This window comes from Hoplias malabaricus, chromosome 1 (genome assembly GCF_029633855.1).
Source record: "Hoplias malabaricus isolate fHopMal1 chromosome 1, fHopMal1.hap1, whole genome shotgun sequence".
NCBI classification, from domain to species: Eukaryota; Metazoa; Chordata; class Actinopteri; order Characiformes; family Erythrinidae; genus Hoplias; species Hoplias malabaricus.
Genome location: NC_089800.1, coordinates 13,194,619 through 13,213,546, shown reverse-complemented (window position 1 = coordinate 13,213,546; position 18,928 = coordinate 13,194,619). Strand labels below are relative to the sequence as shown.

At 38.1% G+C, this 18,928-nt stretch overlaps 1 protein-coding gene across 3 annotated transcripts in view; it reads right to left on the bottom strand.

Annotated features, from left to right (window-relative positions):
- Positions 1–1,478: 1,478 nt before the first annotated feature.
- asap1b (ArfGAP with SH3 domain, ankyrin repeat and PH domain 1b) overlaps positions 1,479–18,928 on the bottom strand; it is an 80,546-nt gene continuing 63,096 nt past the window's right edge. The window contains exons 17-30 of one of the 3 annotated variants that reach the window (XM_066646798.1): positions 18,208–18,341; positions 17,825–17,916; positions 17,238–17,424; positions 16,830–16,915; positions 16,095–16,210; positions 14,871–14,938; positions 13,874–13,981; positions 13,179–13,398; positions 9,620–9,688; positions 6,752–6,833; positions 5,767–5,831; positions 4,565–5,076; positions 4,190–4,312; positions 1,479–2,846 (exon numbers count right to left, since the gene is read on the bottom strand). In XM_066646798.1, coding sequence (XP_066502895.1) covers positions 2,772–2,846; positions 4,190–4,312; positions 4,565–5,076; positions 5,767–5,831; positions 6,752–6,833; positions 9,620–9,688; positions 13,179–13,398; positions 13,874–13,981; positions 14,871–14,938; positions 16,095–16,210; positions 16,830–16,915; positions 17,238–17,424; positions 17,825–17,916; positions 18,208–18,341 — 1,937 coding nt within the window. In that variant the 3' untranslated portion in view covers positions 1,479–2,771. Of the gene's footprint in view, positions 2,847–4,189; positions 4,313–4,564; positions 5,077–5,766; positions 5,832–6,751; positions 6,834–8,061; positions 8,221–9,619; positions 9,689–13,178; positions 13,399–13,873; positions 13,982–14,870; positions 14,939–16,094; positions 16,211–16,829; positions 16,916–17,237; positions 17,425–17,824; positions 17,917–18,207; positions 18,342–18,928 lie in introns of all 3 variants that reach the window. The other 2 variants (XM_066646797.1, XM_066646799.1) reach the window with 2 other exon arrangements.

The window sequence follows — 18,928 nt, the reverse complement described above, 5'->3', positions numbered from 1 at the left end:
AGAAAGGGCAAGGGAAAGTAAAGCTCAATTTGCATCTTGCCAGAGACAAAGACTGCAGCATAATGTCACTGAAGAAACTACTTGCATTTGAAAGTAGTTCCCAGTGAAGGAATTGGAGCAGACACTCTAATGCATAGCAAATACCTGGTTCTGAATGTTGAGAGGAGGGGGGGGCCTCTTCCAATTAAGGGAACAGCCAGTCTATAGAATTTGATGCCAGGCTGGAGTATTATATTCAGTGGCAGTCTTTAAATGCTTTTTTTAAAACCCATAGTTTGCAGAAAGGTACAAAACTTCCCTCAAGCCTGCTTCAAGTTTTTTAGCGTGGTGGGTAACACCAACTGTGCTTCACTCTCTAGCACAGGCAGAAACACCATGCTGCCCTGAGAGCTTGGATTCCCAAGTTAGACAAAAGGACATGGCACATGTAAAATTACAGAAGCTACCTTCAAGTCTGAACTGTGTTTTATAACAGCATATAGATTACATCAGTACTCAAAAGCATGTCCCCTTTTCCACAATGTAACAAAATGATCTATGGTTTTAAGTCTGTGACATGCTTTAGTTGAAAAACCACAGCAGCTTTTTTTGTTTAAATAAACCATCTACACAACCCTATTCAGAATGACTGGTTTCAGTGCATTGTCCATTAAATAATGAGCCACAGATCAGTTACTATATGAACACCCAAGAATGCAAAACCAATGTGCAGAATCTCTGGGTTTAATAATTTTGGGTTTGGTTCTTTTCCATTGTTTGCTAAATAATCCATACATATATTCCTCTGCTCTTGTTTTGATTTTGCTATATTTAAATTTATATCTGTGCTTTCACATAAACATGGGTCCAAGTCTGTGCTTAGAGACTCTAAGAAGCAATACGTTGAGACCAGGCTCTTTAAAGTGTCTGCACTCTATGTAAGAAAGCAGCACCCATTATTTCTAACTTGGGCCGAATAATCTTGGGTTCAAGTCCCATCGGGGTGTAGTTTCCATGTTCTCCCTGTGTCTGCATGGGTTTCCTCCTACAGTCCAAAAACATGGAGGGTGGGTGAATTGGCTTCTCTAATAACTGTCCTGGTGTGTGAATGAATGAGTGTGTATGTGAATGAATGTCTGTTTGTGTGAGTGAATGTCCTGCCCTAGTGCCCGATGCAGTCCTCCAGGTGGACGGCCGTTTCTGGTTGAGTACGCTGTGCGCGTTTGGCTGCCGCCTCTCTCCAGTGTGTGTGAATTGAGTGTTCTGAGCTGTCTGGATTGTAAAGCGTCCTTGGGTGTCTAGAAAGATGCTATATAAGTGTAACGATAGAATACAAAAAACAAACTGAGCTGTAGGCTCCAGATCCCCGTATAATTTTTTTTCTCTCTTTTTTTTCCCGCTTTATCATTACATGGTTTGAGTCGAGTGATTATTTACACACAATAGCAGGCAAACTGTATTTTGCAAAATGACTGCACCACACGCTAGAGTTCACCCTTCCATCTCAAATTGTTTTTTTTTTATTGAATGTTTTGAAACCGATTCATTGGTTACAAATTCCATCATGTAGCTCTTTTTGTGTCATCACAGCAGATTTGTGTAGAGTGGCAAAATGTGACTGCTAAGTTGGGCTTGCTTTTCAGTCAACTCTTCAGTCGTTACCATTGCATTTGTGTTGACAACCTGAGTATCTGACTCAAATGATCTGACTGGTAATAGTGGCACCGGAAAGTACCATCTGGACAAGCTATAGCTGGGTGATGAGCTGGTGCTTCCCTCTCTGTAATACGCTCAAACATATCTTAGAATACAACTAGGAAATAAAACATGTTCCTCATGGATGGAATGCTTCAAGTATCATCACCTCAATGCCTTGCAATGCTAATAATAAAGGTGAGGGTGAAAAAGAACTTCAGTGAATCTGGGAATGTGAAATAGAATAAAACATTAATATGTAGACGTTCAGTTTCCTTTGTAAGAGATGAGCCTGCTGAGTGCTAGATCAGTGGATGTGGAAGGAGGTTGTTGACGTAAGACGGGGAGACCACAATAAAAGGTGCTGTGCATTACACAGGTTTAGTTATTTCACAGGGCGAAAAACAGTAATCTGTCTGTCTACGTATGACTGACTGTTGGATGTGCTATAGTGGTACGCTGAGAGATGAGGAGGCTTTTTTTGAGAGAAAAAAAAAAAATCAGTCTAAATAATATCAACACTCTCCACAGTCCACAATGACTTTTTTTTTTCTCCCATCCATGACCTCTGCGAGGCGAAGGTGTCAACATTGACCAGTTCTGCATGAATAATTTACAGTTCACTGGACAAAGACTGGCCTTGGGTGTGGTTAGCTGACAGGAAGAATACATTTACACACCTTTTAACGTTTTCGCCAAACTAACACAAGGTATCATATTTACACACAAACACAAAAACAGTGGCATGTGTGTGTTTGTGTGCAGTTTACACCAATATATCTATGTACAGTCGTTATATACAAAAGCATCTTAACAGCTGAAGTGGAGGATGTGGGTAAATGCCGGGTGCAGTCTCTGTGGTGGTAGGCTGTTCTAAAAAGGAACGATAACACTGATAAAGTTAGATACTAGTCACAAAGCGCCTCCTCGACGTCGGGAAGTTAATCTGGGGGTTTCATTTTCTCCTCCTCTTTTTGTGGTTCTCTTTACTTTTTTTACACCCTGTGGAAGTTATAATGATTATTTACAACATTTCCCTTGGTAAGAGGTGAATTAGGTGAGCTGCGAGTCCCAGGCTGTTGATTGACTTGTGGGTGTCAGTCAGACAGGATGTGAACGAAGGACATGGGGAAGACGCCTTTCCTCTCTGGTTGCCCTTCGATGTGCCCAATCTAAAAAATAAATAAATAAATAAAAATAAAAGTAAAAATAAAGAATAAAAGATGACAGGGTGATTAAACAAGCAGGAGACAAAGCACATCATTTGCCTCAGTCAAGGCTCACACACCAGTGCTTTTCACGTTAATCTCTAACTGCTGCATTAGGCTTGTGCTGTCTCTAAACCACAGACAATCATTTTGGGACATTAGTGCATTTACACAAAGTGGAAAAACCTGTAGGACTGAAATGCACCAAAGAAGCAGCTGCTAAATATCTCCAACAGTTAACATTTTTGAACACCAGTGAATTTAGTCAAATATTTGATTAAGTTTAAAATCTCTAATTGTTTTGGTCTCAGGTGGCACCAGATCTCCAGACAAATAAGGAACATTTCCATAAGTTCTAACCTAACTGGATTACAGAAAAACAATAAATACCCAGACCTACTTTTGTAGCTTGGAATAGCTCTAGTTGTTCCAGTTCTCTAAAGCTGGACAGTATCTGTGTAATAATGTTTGAGCAGTTTACTGCATAGGCATGTGTTTTATTATCAAAAATCAAACAACAACCCAGACTTTTCTACTAAAGGCAAATTTTGAGTCAACAGCTTGCCTGTTCTTTTCCTGTATGTTTTGTTGAACAAATTGCAGAGAAAGATCAGATTGAAAAAGCTAGTGGGACAAAAGACAAACAAAAATGTGTGCCTGAAGGTAAAAAAAGCATAAGTGCATAAGTGTGGGTACAAGCTTCAGCTTAAGGGAAGATGGCTCTTGGAAACCACAAAGGAAGTGTATGGTTTTAAAAGCATACAGCACTGCTTTCTCTTCAAATGTCACCATCAATTTCAATAGTGTGGAGATGAAAGGGTTAATGTTTCAAACATAAAATTAAGCTTGTCATGAGCCCCTTTCACAAGCAAAACCAGAAACTTTCCTATATTTATGATGTTGCTTTTCTACTGTGTCATCAATGACCATTCGTTCCTGCATAACTTATCAATCAGGAGTTCTGTTGTAACGTTTCAATCCCAGTGCTATTCATAGATTTTAGTGATGGGACTTCAATTTTGGTCTTATGTCCTGTATATATTTTATGACAAAATTCAAAGAACGTATAAATCGTCTGAATCTATCTTGGAGTTAAGCGTAGTTTTGCCTGTAAAACATATTAACATTACAAAACATTAACAAGGATTTTTCATCTTCAATAAACCAACTAATACGTTAATAATAATAATATGCTGGTCAACAAGAAACTTCCTCATTCCGTTCTGACGAAAAATCCTAAAATTAAAGTGATTGCGGCCTCCTGGGAGTACCATAGATTTATAAAGGGATGCTGTAAAAGTACTCACCCACCACTCCTGGTCCTCTTCCCCTGTCACCACAATGACTTCTCCCTCTACGAATGTGAGCTCATCATCATTATCCGCCTGACAGTCATAGATTGTCTTTACCCGTCGCAATTTATTCTTTCCCTGGACAAAAAATTTGTCACATATGTCAATTTGTAACCTGTGTAGAATGTGTTAACTTATTTTCAATTACATCAACAAAACCTTTCATTTGAATTATTCTTTTTTTCTTGTTGGGAAAATTGTGGTTTTTAAAACCTTGGCTGTGACAGTTGTAATTCTGACAGTTTGTAATTTTTTTATACATTTCTGTTGTTTTGGTGTAAAAGACCAACAGATCCACATCCTGGCTATTATTCGTAAAGAGAAACTCACTGTGTTGATCTTCCTAGGCAGCGGTACTGGTGTTTCCGGGGCACCTGCTGGACTCCCATTGGTGTCTTCACTTGGCTGAGTGGGCTGAGGTGACAGCTCTCCTTGCTGATTGGGCGTAGGCGTGTCTGGGGATTCAGGTTTGGGACTCACCTCTCCAGGAGGAGGCTTGTGAACAGGATCAGGGACTACAAGTTTGGGGGCAGGGAGGTCAGCCAGGAGAGGTTTGGGTGGAAGGTCTTTCAGCTGCGGTTTAGGTGGCAGATCACCAAGCTGGGGTTTAGGGGGCAGGTCAGAGAGCTGGGGTTTCGGGGGCAGTTCCCCAGGTTTAGGGGGTAACTCTGAGGGCTGGGGCTTAGGGGGCAGATCCCCTGCTTGAGGTTTCTCAGGTAAAGGAGTTTTCTGTGGAGTATCAGATCCCTGCGTGGGCTTCTGGAACAGCACTGGAGGCTCTGGAGGCTGGTTGGATTTGTCTACAGATGGGTGGTGGATGGTGTCTATCTTACGCAGAGCAACTGAGGAGAAACATTGCCACAAAAATATTATTCCTGTGCTAGCCAATATCTTTAGTCATAGGTATTTATGTCCTGAAGAACACTATTATAAATATTTATGTTGATTATATAAATGCCCTATGCTAAACATATTTATGGCTGTGAAAACTCATGTCAGTAACTCATTAAGGCAAATTATTAACAGCAAAATTTGTTTTTAATTTGATCCTTCTAACCGTTGTTGTCAGATTTTAGAAGTGTAACATAGAGTCTGCTCCTGCACTGTACGTTATGGCAGAATCCAGAGTTGTAGCCCTCTCATTCAGATTACATGTGTTAATAACTTTCAAACACTATCATATGTATCTTCAGTGAACTACACTAGATAATCCTCAATGTATAAATCAATGAGCAGAAAACTAACAAAAGCAATAGCAAAGGAGAAAGCTACAGTTCCCTCATGGTGAGGGGCTACAACTATGAAAGAGCTGAAACCAATGAAAATATAGATGGGTAAATTATATATGAAGAAACAAAAGCCAATGCTTATGTTATTGTGTGATTGCAACTGTGATTAATTATATGAAAACTAGTGAATACTGAAAATAGTTTGACAGTCATTTCTTATGTTTATTTTAAATATACATTCTCTCTACAAACAAAGATATACTATTTAGACAGCGTTTTACTAAGAAAGTAAATGTAAAATACCTTTCTGAGGTAGTTTAGGAAGGACCCTTGGGCCAAGTGTCGATTTAGTGGTACTAGATGTAGTGCTGTGGAGTAGAAGAGACATGAAAGATTATTACTTTTGTAGAGGGACACAACTGAGACACTGATGAAAAAAAAAAGAGACAACAAAGAAGTAGCGATTAAGAATTAAAAATTCTGCTAAATATTTAACAACACTCTTACTGGATGGAACACAATGAAACACAGCATTGCAAAACATAGACTTAAATAAATACAAAGATAAAAGGAAATATATCCCTTAAACTCATTTATTTAAAAACTCCTCTTGCTTATATATTACCTTAGAATATCAAATGAAAGATGAAAAACTAGGAATGTAAATCATAAATCATTTTCCCTTTTGATGGCATGTTCAATGTTATTCATTTATCCTTTCAAATGATTTTTTTTTCTCATTTCAGAGAAAATGCTTCTAAACCATTCCAAATGGCCCAGGTCATTTCTATGTAGTTTTGGAACAGTTCTATAGTGTCATTTACAAGTCAAGTGCAAAAGTACAAGTCCTGGCTAAAAATAAGAGCTTCGTAAGGACTTCCAGTTTCATGCAGTGACCGCTCACCAGATTGGCACTTTGTGGTTTCGCACAAGGTACGAATTGTTCAATGTGAACACTTGAGCATGGTGACCATAAGACAATAGCAAGTACTATAGAGATCCCATTTCATTTCGTTCCCTTTTTAAATAGAGATTGTACAAGCTCTGCGTGCACAGCTGAATATCTGTGCCAACAATGGGTATAGCATAAAGTAGTTGAATGCACTAATTATAAGTGTGACCTCAAACATTTGGACACATGGTATGTTTACCATGTAAAAAAGACTTAAATGGATGATATCATGGAAGGCCTGCTTTACTGTTGAAATTTATTAGACAAAATCGAACCTGACAATTACAAATATTATCTCTGAGACATCATCTGAGTATTTCTTGTGTGTCAGTTTACCTTTGCTGTTGTAGTATGCCTTCAAACCGGTTTGTTATTATTGGAGACATTTTGTTGATTGGAGGAGGTGTGGAGTCACTTCCTGTAAGCAAGTACATAATCAGTATCAGGATATAAAGGTGCTTCGAACTAAACTGTAGCCTCTCTCACTCACAGCACATCTTTAAATATTCAACCACACACTTTATATTAAATGATACAGAGTTGCAGTAACTACAGAACCTGGGCAATGGGAGGTGACGGTCCTGGAGATATACATTTTTCTTTTTCCAAATTAAACTACTCATTATCTACTGTCCGAATCTTAAATTATATATTGCTGAAAGATGGATGTAGGATTTCTGTTTTTAAAAGCCTGAATCAAACTGCAGCGTCCAAAATCATGATATTGGGAAATGCCCAGTCTTTGTAATTACAAGACTTCTCAGGAATCATGCGAAGCACTGGAACTGATGCCAAGGAGGAAGTCAATGGGTAATGCTTGGGGATGTTAGTCTGAGCCTTCCATTTGGACTTTCATCCAGATGGGTCTTGTCTATAACTATGGTTCAAAAGAGTTAAAGAAGTGTTCCATATTTTAAAAGCTATTAATCAGCTATTAAGCTATCCAACCTTAAATTTGTCCTTGTTTATTTTAGAGCTATGAGGTTACAATACTGTAAACTAAATACTGGAAGCTTAAAGTCAGTTTGGTCAAAAGCCTCCATTACTTTGAAACGTTATTAACCGTCTAGAGCCACTGAAAACTAAGAAGCAAACAACAGACATCATCAATTCTTAAATGAATCATTTGATTCATCTAAAAAAAATAAAACCCCAAATAATCTCAGAACAGACGACATCACACAGACAGCTTCAGAAACTGAAACTGGTAATGAAAATGATTATGATCAAGAACTAACCTGGGTCCCATTCCTCATACCTGGCACATTTATGAAGAGCATTTCTAACAAGGTACACAAAATCTGTTCAGTTGAAATGCTCTTCATATTAATTAAACTCATAATATAACCATTTTTTAAATTCAGCCTCTAATATAAAACTAATAAGAAATGAGAGCCTGGTCTTGCCTGTTTCAAAGATGGCCACTGTGAGGGCAGATGTTAAGAACTTCCTGTTAGAACAGGTTAGTGCTACCTGATATGCTAAGCATTGCCATAACAATTTAAAAAGCAGATCTACTAGTGATTTTGTTCTGAACTTGTCAATGAATCACCACCAAAACTGTTTAGCCCCTTGGACATCAACCCCAAATTTTCAAGCGGTCAGGTAGGAGGAATAGAGACCCTTTAGCTCTTCAGGCAGCCCACCTTTACAATGAGGGGAGTATGAGAGCGGGGTTGGGGGGTCTGAGAGTGTGCGTTTATGTCCTGGGGGAGGGGGTGGGGGTCTCTTCTTGGAAAGGGTGGAGTTGCTGTTACTGGGGATCTGGGAGCCAGGGGAGAGAGGGGAGGGTGACGAGGGCGGGGCTAGAGGGAAGGTAAACATAAACAAACATAAACACAAACAATAAAACAAAAACAATGTCATCATGCAATGAGCTCATGGGGAAGTGCAACTAATATATGTTCAATTAACATTATAAAGGAAAAGGAGGAAGACAGGAGAGGGAACGGATTGAAAAAAGAAGAACAAATAGATGAAAACCAGGGTCACATTCAGCAAAATGATGTTCTGAGCCTGTAATAATCTTAAAGTATTTTACATGTACATAGTGTAAGTGGGGATCTGTGAGCTTCACATATATAATTGATAGGAGATTACAAGTGTTTCACAATTTGAGATGTGAGATGGTCCATTCTAGATAAATACAGAGCTGTAATTCCATATTGGCAAATAATATAAATGTGTCATTATTTAAATAATTTAATTCATAAATGGCAATATATGATTTATGCCACATTAACAATTCCAGAAACTATGGATGCCTGACTCAAATATGCAAGTAGGTAAAAAATTTGTTTGGATTTTTCAAGAAACCACCACTATAATCCTGAGATCACACTGGCTCTGGTAATAATGTTTTCATATATACATTCTGCAGTACTTTATTATTAAATGTGTGGAATAGAGAAGGGAACGTCTAATGAAAAAAAAACGTAAGCCAAACAGAGGTGTGGGAGTTATTCTGAATGTCTTCCCCTCTAGAATGTAAAATTAGTGGCACCAGTCAATAAAGTCTGTATGGCAAAATGAAACATTTGATGTGTTACTAAAACATATACATTCAAAACACATCCATAACAATGTTAATGCTAATCAAAGTTACCTGGCTGAACAACACTAAAAGACAAAGACAGCAGTTTGAAAAATAGTCAACACAGAAAAGACAACACTTTCCCTAAAACAAGAAATAGTGCTTTGTAAACATTTCTTGAGGAACGTTCTTGAGACAAATTTAGCCAACCATAAGACCAATTTCTAGAACAGCCAATGAAAAGCTCAGTCTGAGATCAGCAGGAAAACATGGGTGACGGTTCAGGCAAAGCCATGGCAAAACATTACTTTACCAACAGTGTGCAATACTGTTTGATGTACACTACATGTACACTTTAATGACTCTGTATTCAAGTCAACGAATGTGTCCACAATGGGTGTCTAATAATGTCAGGATTTTTAAATTAAACCACAATGGAAAGGGGAATTTAAAGAAGTTGTCGTTAAGGTGGTTATTAGCATCCAGTCAGGAAGCAACCAACTGCAATACAAAGTCCATAGAACTTCTACAGGTTTATTTTCCACTCTCTTAACCATGATGTTAGTGGGTCACACTCCAGTAACGTTACTGAATTCTCAGAATTAGGTTATATAGGGACAAACAAAATGGGAGGAGGATGAGAATATGCAAATAAAAAGGCAGATAATCACTGATGTATGGTCGAGTGCTAGCCAGAGTAGCATAGTGCGAATGAGAACCAAGAAATGCCAGAGGAGGAGCTGCAATAGAAAAAGAAAAAAAGAAAGAGAAAAGAGAAAGAGAAAAGAGAAAAATGAATTTAAAATTGATTTGGCCCTTGGGCACAATGTGAAATTAAGAAATCAATTGAAAATAGAGAAGAGAGAAAATTAATTATAATACCAACAAATAAGATGAATAATCACAAACAATATAAGCCATAAAATAAGATACAAGTAAATGGCTGTTCTGAATAAAAAACAAAGGGTAGTCTCTATATTTTTTGAAACAGCCAGGTTTTATGATTTATATTTTAGCTGAGACATTATTTTACTCATGTTTACCCTGAAAATGATGCTGTTTTGTCTGATGTCTGAAACCTTTGGAAGTCTAATGATGTTCTTAAATGTACATTGTACCACTTTAATGATGTACTGCCAGCTCTCACCTCACTCAAACAGCAAAGCACTATAGTTGTGTGTAGTAAGCTGTAGTTACGCTGCCTGAATTTATCCATTTCCTTTTCCGTCCTCCAATCAGTGTCTTTCATCTCCTCCCAATTCCAGCCCCCACCCCCATTCACGTCACTCTCTTTCTTCTTCTTCTTTTGTCTTGCCTTAGGCAACTGTTTTCATTGGAAGGATCACCTCAGTATCAGACTTCAGAGTTTTTAGAACACCATTCCTGAGTAAGGTGTGTGTGTGGGAGAGGCCCTTGGAAAACGGCCATTTATTTCATAATTTTGACAAATCTTAAAGCTTAAAGTCAGACGTATTCAAACAGTAGGTGTGCACCCCTTGTTGGACATGAAAGAAATTGCAGAGGAGAGCAGGTGAGATGTCACATTGACTAAATAAATAAATAATAATTAAAAATAAAATACATAAATAACATTTTGTCCTAGACAAATGGGATGATTTCATCTGATTTATATACATTTTCAAAGAAGTGGTGGTGGTGTTGGGTCTCAAAAACATGATATAGGGGCCTCCAGAGAAAAATTTGAATACCTCTGCTTTAAGTGATTTACTTGCAACACAGTCATCCACTTTTTTTAAGCTAATTTAAGTTTAGATCAGATTCGAAAATGAGAAAGGGGAAAAAGTGCGCCCGCTAAATGCTGAAAATATAACTGAATATTATATAGTTGTTGAGGCTTCTATTAAATGTTGTTAAATGAACAACTTGTACTTAAAGGCACATTTGACTGGAAATTATATAAATGGTAGTGAATTCTTTAACAGTACATGAAATATAAATAATGTTAAACTTCATGATAATGATGTTAAAGTCTGAATATATGTCATTTGTAAAACTTACAAATTTTACCCCTTAATTTCCTTTTGGTTTGTTTTTGTTAGACGAAGAAATCTGTCTTAATACTATCACTGGTGTAAGGAAGGCTGTACTGCCACAGTAGGATAGAAAGAAGAAAAAAATAGGCAGATTCAATGACTTGAACGCTCTATGGTATAAACTTTGCGAACTTGCGTAGTAGCTTTTAACTGTGTTGTAACATGTTGCTAACTGCCCTGCTGTCTTTCTAAATAAGCTTCAACAAGTTCAGAATAGTAGGAATGCAGCTTGATATATAATTTTAAATTGTGTGCTGTTAGAGTTATATTATAGTTATGTATTATATATTCTTAAATAATGGTTGTGCTGTTATTTCATTTAGATCAAGGTTTATGTCCTTTATTTTCGTATTTTATGTTTAGATCAAAATGCAGATGTGTGACTTACAGATATTTTAAATCTCACTAATATTTAACATTTGACATGCTACTGTACTGCTGTATAGATCTGTGTGTGTGTGTGTGTATATATATATATATATATATATATATATATATATATATATATATATATATACACACACACACACAGTCATGTAAAAAAATGAGGACACCCCATGAAAACCTTTGTCTTTTTGAACATTTTTAAACATATGGACATATGAGCTTCATTTGAACAGTACCGAGAGATGGAGCTTAAAAAACTAAACAAATAAAACTGAAGAAATTACTTCTGAACACAAGTTGTAAAATGTAATGAACAAAAATGTATATTTCTTGTGCGGAAAAAGTTAGGACACTCCTACATTTATTACTGTTTAAAATGTCTATATTTAGAATCAGACGCACCACATCAGCTGCAAATGATCAGAGCATCATTAAAGAGGACATTGGAGGGGGCTCATATTTAAACCTCAAACATAAGTTTGATTTGCCCTTGGTTGCTGAAGCGAGTGGTTTCACCATGCCGAGATCTAAAGAGATCTCTGAGGCCTTCAGAATGAAGGTTATAGATGTATATGAGTCTGGGAATGGATGTAAAATATCTTAAAACAACTGTAAATTATTTTCCGGAAAGAAGAATGTCTGATTTCTAAGTGCAGAACATATAAACCACCTGCCAGCATGGTCGGGTTAGACCGTCCCTAACAAGTTCAGTCCATGAGCAGACCGCAAGATGCATAAAGAAGTCTCCAACAATCCTAAAATGTCATCACGGGACCTACAAGTGGCTCTTGCCACAGTTGATGTCAAGGTACATGCATCTACCATCAGGAAATGACTGCACAAGGAGGAAACACTTCCTGTCAAAAAGACATCAGGGCAAGACTAAAGTGCTTTGCATACTTGAATCCAAAGCTGAATTATTTGGGCACAGTAACAGAAGACGACCAGCACAGCATCTGAGCACAAGAACCCCATACAAGCTGTGAAGCAGGGAGGTGGAAATGTCATGGTTTGGGGCTGCTTTGCTGCACCGGGGCCAGGCAAGCTCTCCATCACAGAACCTACTATGAATTCTTCACTGTATCAGAGGGTGCTTGAGGAAAATGTGAGACTATCTTTCCAAAAACTGAAGCTGACCATGCAACATGACCATGAGCCAAAACATTGCAATAAATTCACAAGGAATGCCTCAAAAGTAAGAAATGGAGAGTTCTGGAACGGCCAAATCAGATCCCGGGTCTTACTCCTACTGAGATGCTGTGGGGTGATTCAAGAAACCCTTCAAATGTCACACAGCTGAAAGAATTCTGCATGGAGGAATGGAAAAGCCACCTCCCAGTCGATGTCGGAGACTAGCAGATGGTTACAGGAAACATCTAATTGAGGTTATTTCAGCCAAAGGGGGAAATACCAGCTATTACGTCATAGGGTGTCCTAACGTTTTCATTTACATTTTTGTTCATTACATTTTACAACTTATGTTTGTAAATAATTTCTTCAGTTTTATTTGTTTAGTTATATAAGCTCCATCTATGTTTAAATATGTTCAAATTCACATGACGATAGATAGATAGATAGATAGATAGATAGATAGATGTAGATAGATAGATAGATTTGATAGATAGTAACTTTCTTTAAACACAGGGATTTCTCATCAAGGCTAATCAGAATAATGACAAATATAATTTACACAGCTAATATCTGTCCAATCATTTAAAAGAAAGCGTCATCTATGTTCCTTTGTGTCAGATTGTCATTTACTGAAGTGTGTTTTGTGGGAGGGGTTTACCTTTGCCAGCGTTCCTGGGCGGCAGAGGTGGGGCATCACTCACAGGAGAAGATGGACAGTCAGTGGACACACTGTAAATCTGATTGGTGAAGGAGCTGTAGGAAAGACGCTGCTTATCACGATGACCAGGGAAGATCGGTAGAGAGAGTTTATCATGAGGAGAGAGGCTGGACGGGTGACAGAAACTTTGAGGCCGCCGGTCTTTCTTTATCGGACTCGGCTGGGGTACAGAAGGGAAAAGAAAATAAAAACAATACAAAAACGAGAGACACACAAGCAACATCTACCCTCCAAGTGCAGTTTCTGTACAACCTACTGTCTCTTCTCCACAACCGTTATTTTTAGGAGAAAAAGAGTAATAATCACATGCATAAGCTTTGTAATTGATCTCTGCACGTGCTACAATAATTCCCTTATACCATCATGAAATTTTGATTGGAAACAATAGTATTAAGATCTTGAAAGACTCAAACTAATTTTCATTCATGGTATACATGAATACATGAACGCTGGCTCAACAATCAATTAGGCCTTTAGAGTGTGTCTGAAGGTCTCAGAATTGAGCTCTCACTACCATCATAATTAAGAATGTACATATATTAACCACATTTTCATTTACAACTGGCAAAGAAAGAGAGAGAGAGGAGGGAAGAAAAGGGATATTATACTGTACAAGTGTTTTGTGTGTGTCTCACCTTATCGTCAAGATCATCATCACTTTCATCCATCTCCTCCAGTCGAAGATTCCACTCATACTCCACATGAACTTTAGGGTTAAATTTCCCCTCTGCAGCTTGCATCAACTGATACAACCACAAACAAACAAGAGGAACATACACTCATTATATATTTAATTCCCTGCTGCCCCCTAGTGTACAAGACAGGGCCTGGGAACTACAACAGCAACATATACTGTTCAGATACATGCACTGCATTGCAGTAACAGGTTATACATTATGTAGCAAATGAACATAGATTACATGTCAATAAATGTCAATGCTGTGGACAGTAGCTCATCCAACCTTCGAGAATTAAGTGTATTTGTCCTGCTTTGCCTAAATGTTCCAGCTACAGCCTCTATTTTGCTGCAAAGACTTTACAGTAGATGCTGGAATATTGTTGTAAGTTTTTGTTTTCATGCAACCACAAAAACCTGAGGTTGGGTACCAATGTTAAATGACTTGTTCTGGACTACAAAAGCCGCTTAAACTCATCCCAAAATTATAGGATGGTTTTTCAATAGGATGGTTTTCAATGCTGTACATCAAGTGAACTATGTTAGAGTCAGTAAGGGATGTACGTTAAATTGGGGTGGTTTCCCAGACAGGAATTAAGCCTAGTCCTGGACTGCACAGTATTTTGAATTGTGATTTTTCCACTGAAAAGAGGATCTAGACCAGGACTATGCTTAATACTTATCTGGGCAACCACCCCAATGTGTATTTTGTAAAAGCAGTTTAGTTTTTGATTTGAAGTCTGACATTTGATTCAATTTTGGATCTACTGTGTATGTTAATGTTTTTTTCCATTTACTATGATGTCATTAGTAATAACCAAGCACTGAACTAAAGAATCAAAATGTGAACAATAAACATTTCCTCACTAACCTACTCTATCTGCTTAAAGTGAAAAATAATGTACATTTGATTTTTCACCAAACCACGCGTTGATGAACACTCAGTATTTACTTACAGCCTCAGCGCTTTGGTCGATCCTCATTCGCCTGGCCACGTCTAATGCTGTCTCTCCATTATGATTGGCTGTAAGAAACAGATACAGAAAAACAGGATTATGTATAAAAAACAACTCTCACAATGCTCCAGCTTTTGCTTCCAAACCCCACGCACTCAGCACATGGCCTGTGGCAAATTGAAAAGCCAGAGCTGACTTGAAAGAGGATACATAAACAAAATCTGGAGACATTAATGACCACTAGAAAAGACTTAAAACCCCTGTGTTTTGCTCAATATTTTCTGAACCACTTGAAAAGGTGTATTTCATTTTTGTCCAGTTCAATAACGAAATACACAAGTGCATGTTAGCTAGGGTGACCAGACGTCCTCTTTTACCCGGACATGACCTCGTTTTTAGACTTAAAAAATGTCTGGGCGGAATTTACCAAATGTCCGGGATTTTGTTTTTCTAGAGCTTACATAGAACTTCGAGAAGCGTTTCATTCACAAACTAGTCCCGCCCTCCCCTACTCCGATTGGTTCGCTTGAGTGAGAAGGGGGCGTGGTGAAGTAGCCTAAAATCTTCTGATTGGACGGTCTGACTGTAGCGCTACCGTTATTGGTCGATAACCTTCTCTGTAAACATTTAATTGGTCAGTCTGCACGCCAGTAGTCCTTGTTTACGTCAGGCAAAGCTCATGTACCTACCCTCATCTCAAGCAGCTATGCCGAAACGTAAATGTAAGTTCTCGGGTGAATTACAAAAGAAATTCCCATGTTTTGTGTAGCAAATAAAGGTGTAAAGGACCTAAAAGCACACATAGGTTCAGCTAAGCATACAACGGCAGCGAGGGGCAAGAGCTCATCCCCGCCCCCCGTACGTGTCCTCTTTTTCACCATCTCAAATCTGGTCACCCTAATGTTTGGGTTTAGGTTGAAATATTTACCTGAAGTCATCAGACCACTCAAGTTGAATTTGGATGTCTGCCTTCTAATTTCGTTAGGGTTTAAACAGGGTTTCAATTTCACAGTCAGGTTCTTTCCATTTTAAAATTTAATATACAGCTTGTTTTTGTTTTCACCTAATCACTTCCACTCAGAAGTTTGTTGAATGATTTCAAACTCAAAACAGGATGATGTGGTTTAAGCCAAATTGGGCTGAGAAAATATTTAGCTGTATTCAGATTTGGCACAATAATAATTTTTTTTATTGTGTGTGTGTGTGTGTGTGTGTGTGACTCACTGATGTCAGTAGCAGGTTTGCCTCTCAGGAGAAGCTTGAGGCATTCATGTTTCTCATAGATGCAGCAGTAGTGCAGGGCTGTGTTTCCTCTCTCTGTCTGTTTATCCAAGTTTCCACTATGTACACACACAGAGGTTATTTGTAATACAATACAATAAATCAATGAACATCACAAGAAACAGTTTATAAATCACATAATTTTAGTAGCCTGACACTAAGATCACTGCAGCATTTGAAAAATACACTTCTGCATGTACCTCTAGACCGGAATCTACTGCTTTTGTGCCCTGCAGTCTACAAGCAGTGACATTAATCGTCTGCATGAGCTTCACTGCTGATATGACTAATGCTCTTATGTAAGCTGTAGAAAATGCACCCGGCAGGGGTAAAAACACTGCCTTGTCAAGTTCTGTACTATTCCACCAATGCTCTTGTTTTTGATGATTAAATATTATATCTGGAGCTTGTGACTGAAGGAAAAGGTGCAGATTCTAAATTATGTGAAGGGAAAAGCACATTCTCATAACATCAGTATAACTGTAACCCTGCCACAATAAACAAATACATTCAAGTAGAATAATCTTTATTCAACTTTTACACAACCTACAATATATTTGAATGTCAAGGTTCATCACCTCTAAACTGAGAAAGAGAAGAATATCGTGTATGTCAGTGAAGTAACTCACCAACTAAGGAACAACATTTCTAAAATAAAAGCTGGCGACTGAAATATACCTGTTCTGAACCAGAAAGTCGACCAGATAGAGTGAGGTGTGATCAGCAGTCCTCACAGCGTAGTGCAATGCCGTCTCCCCAGCTTCCTGCAAAAGGCCAGTCAGAAAACACACGATCAAAAGAAAATCCAACGTCTATTTCCTGTCAGGCTCTCTATCAGTCCCTGAGAGAGTATCATAGGTTCCCCATTATTTGAGGATAACACAGAGAGCAAATGTCCATTCCAGCATGGTCGTGATTCTTCTCTGATCTTGCTGCATTACAGTAAACTCATGTGCACAGTACAGTCTCCATTAAGTGCACTGGAAACTACCTTGTAAATAATTCAAGCATTCTCAAAAGGCAGTATTTTTTTATTTATATCTTTCTGCTTATTGATTTTACGGTTTTGTGTGGTCACTTGCTCACCTGTCCGGCATCAGGAAGCGGCTCCATAAGTTCCACCCCCTCAGCATACACCTGGATGAGAGCCATTATGTCACGTGACCTGACCGCCTCAAACAGCTCGCTCATCTTCACTGCTGCTGAGCTGCATGTCTTCCTCGCAAACTTATGATCCACATATTTGCCGTTTATAAACTCTTTACGAACAGTCCTGGAGAAAAAAACAAAACAAAACAAAACAAAACAAAAAATATCTCAGCAGGTGGAGTAGATGTAAATAAAGGCACCTGGATAGAAGAGTAAATGACCATATATTTGAGATGAATTTAAGATTATAAATATATTGACTAATAAAAGTGAATATTAAAAAAAAAAAAATTTAGTCTATTTAATTAATCCATGAATGGAGATCTGTTACTGGAGCAGTTTTTTTCCAATTCTTCTTCTTCACATTATGAAGCCATTGTAGTGACTGTATTTGCTCATTTCTATCGGTAAAAATATGACAGACTGCTCCTTTAAGTAAAGCTTTAGTGACTTTAGGACAATGGCTTGGACATGGCAAGTTAGAAAAACAAATGTTAGGTGTCTTTGACAGCTGCATTACTCACATATCACTGGACGGAGTGGGCTTTGGAGAGGGACAGGGAAGATTCCCCTCCATAATCTCATTAAAATGGCTGTTCCCAACATTCTTGGCCAGCTGAAAAAAAGAAGCATACCTTAAAAGTCAATAGTGTGTTAAAAATGATCTTCATAAGAGTCTCTATAGTAATGAGTAATGATATCTTAAATGTTCCTTTTTTTATGATAACTGTCAGCTCCGTGTCCTAGATTTCCACTTGTGTCAATGTAGAAGTGTGTCCCCTGCTCTAACACACCCAGCAAAATTCAACTCAGTAAAAAAAGATGTTAATTATACTTGGATTAACTGTTGTGGGGGCAGAGAAAGCTGTAGTTTAAAGGACCACAGTAGTGATACTGATGAACACACCAAGAGTTCAGATGTTCCCAGTTTGTCCAGTTCCATGGATTGAATGCGAGAGATGTGTACTCCCATCTCCCTGTGGATGCCCGAACACTCGATACAAGTCAGGATCCCCAGGTTAGTGGACAGCCATTTTGGATCTAACAAGAGAATAAAAAAGGGAATAAAAAAATTAATGAACCTTCTTAAAGCAAGATAAAAAAAATACCTTAAAAATGCAACTTTTGCAAAGACAGCTGTAAACAGAGTTAGACCCAGAGAACATGTCAAGGATTCGTGGACAAATGCCACTTCAACTCAAGCCAAAATGTTGGTTTTTGCAGATTTTTGCCCTAAGGCTTAATTTAAGCCAAATATATCAAACATATTTTGCCTCTACCTCTACCTGTGGCTGCATTTGATTTCAACACTAGGGGGAACTGTTGGACTCATAAAAGAGAATTAGCCTGACACTTTGATACCTTACTGCACAACCTGAGGAAAAAACAGGTGATACTTGTTTTAAAATAAACAGACACACACAGACACATAAATAACATGCAGGAAGAAAACTGCAATAGCTCAGGAAGTTCAATTTCCTTCAGTGTGTGTGTGTGTGTGGATGGGTGCATGCATGTATAGTGCAGAGAGCGAGTGTATATGCAACCAATGGGCATGTGGATTACTAACTGCGTTGTAAGAAAGTAAATAAATAATACAATAAATAAAAAGCTCGTGAATACAGGTA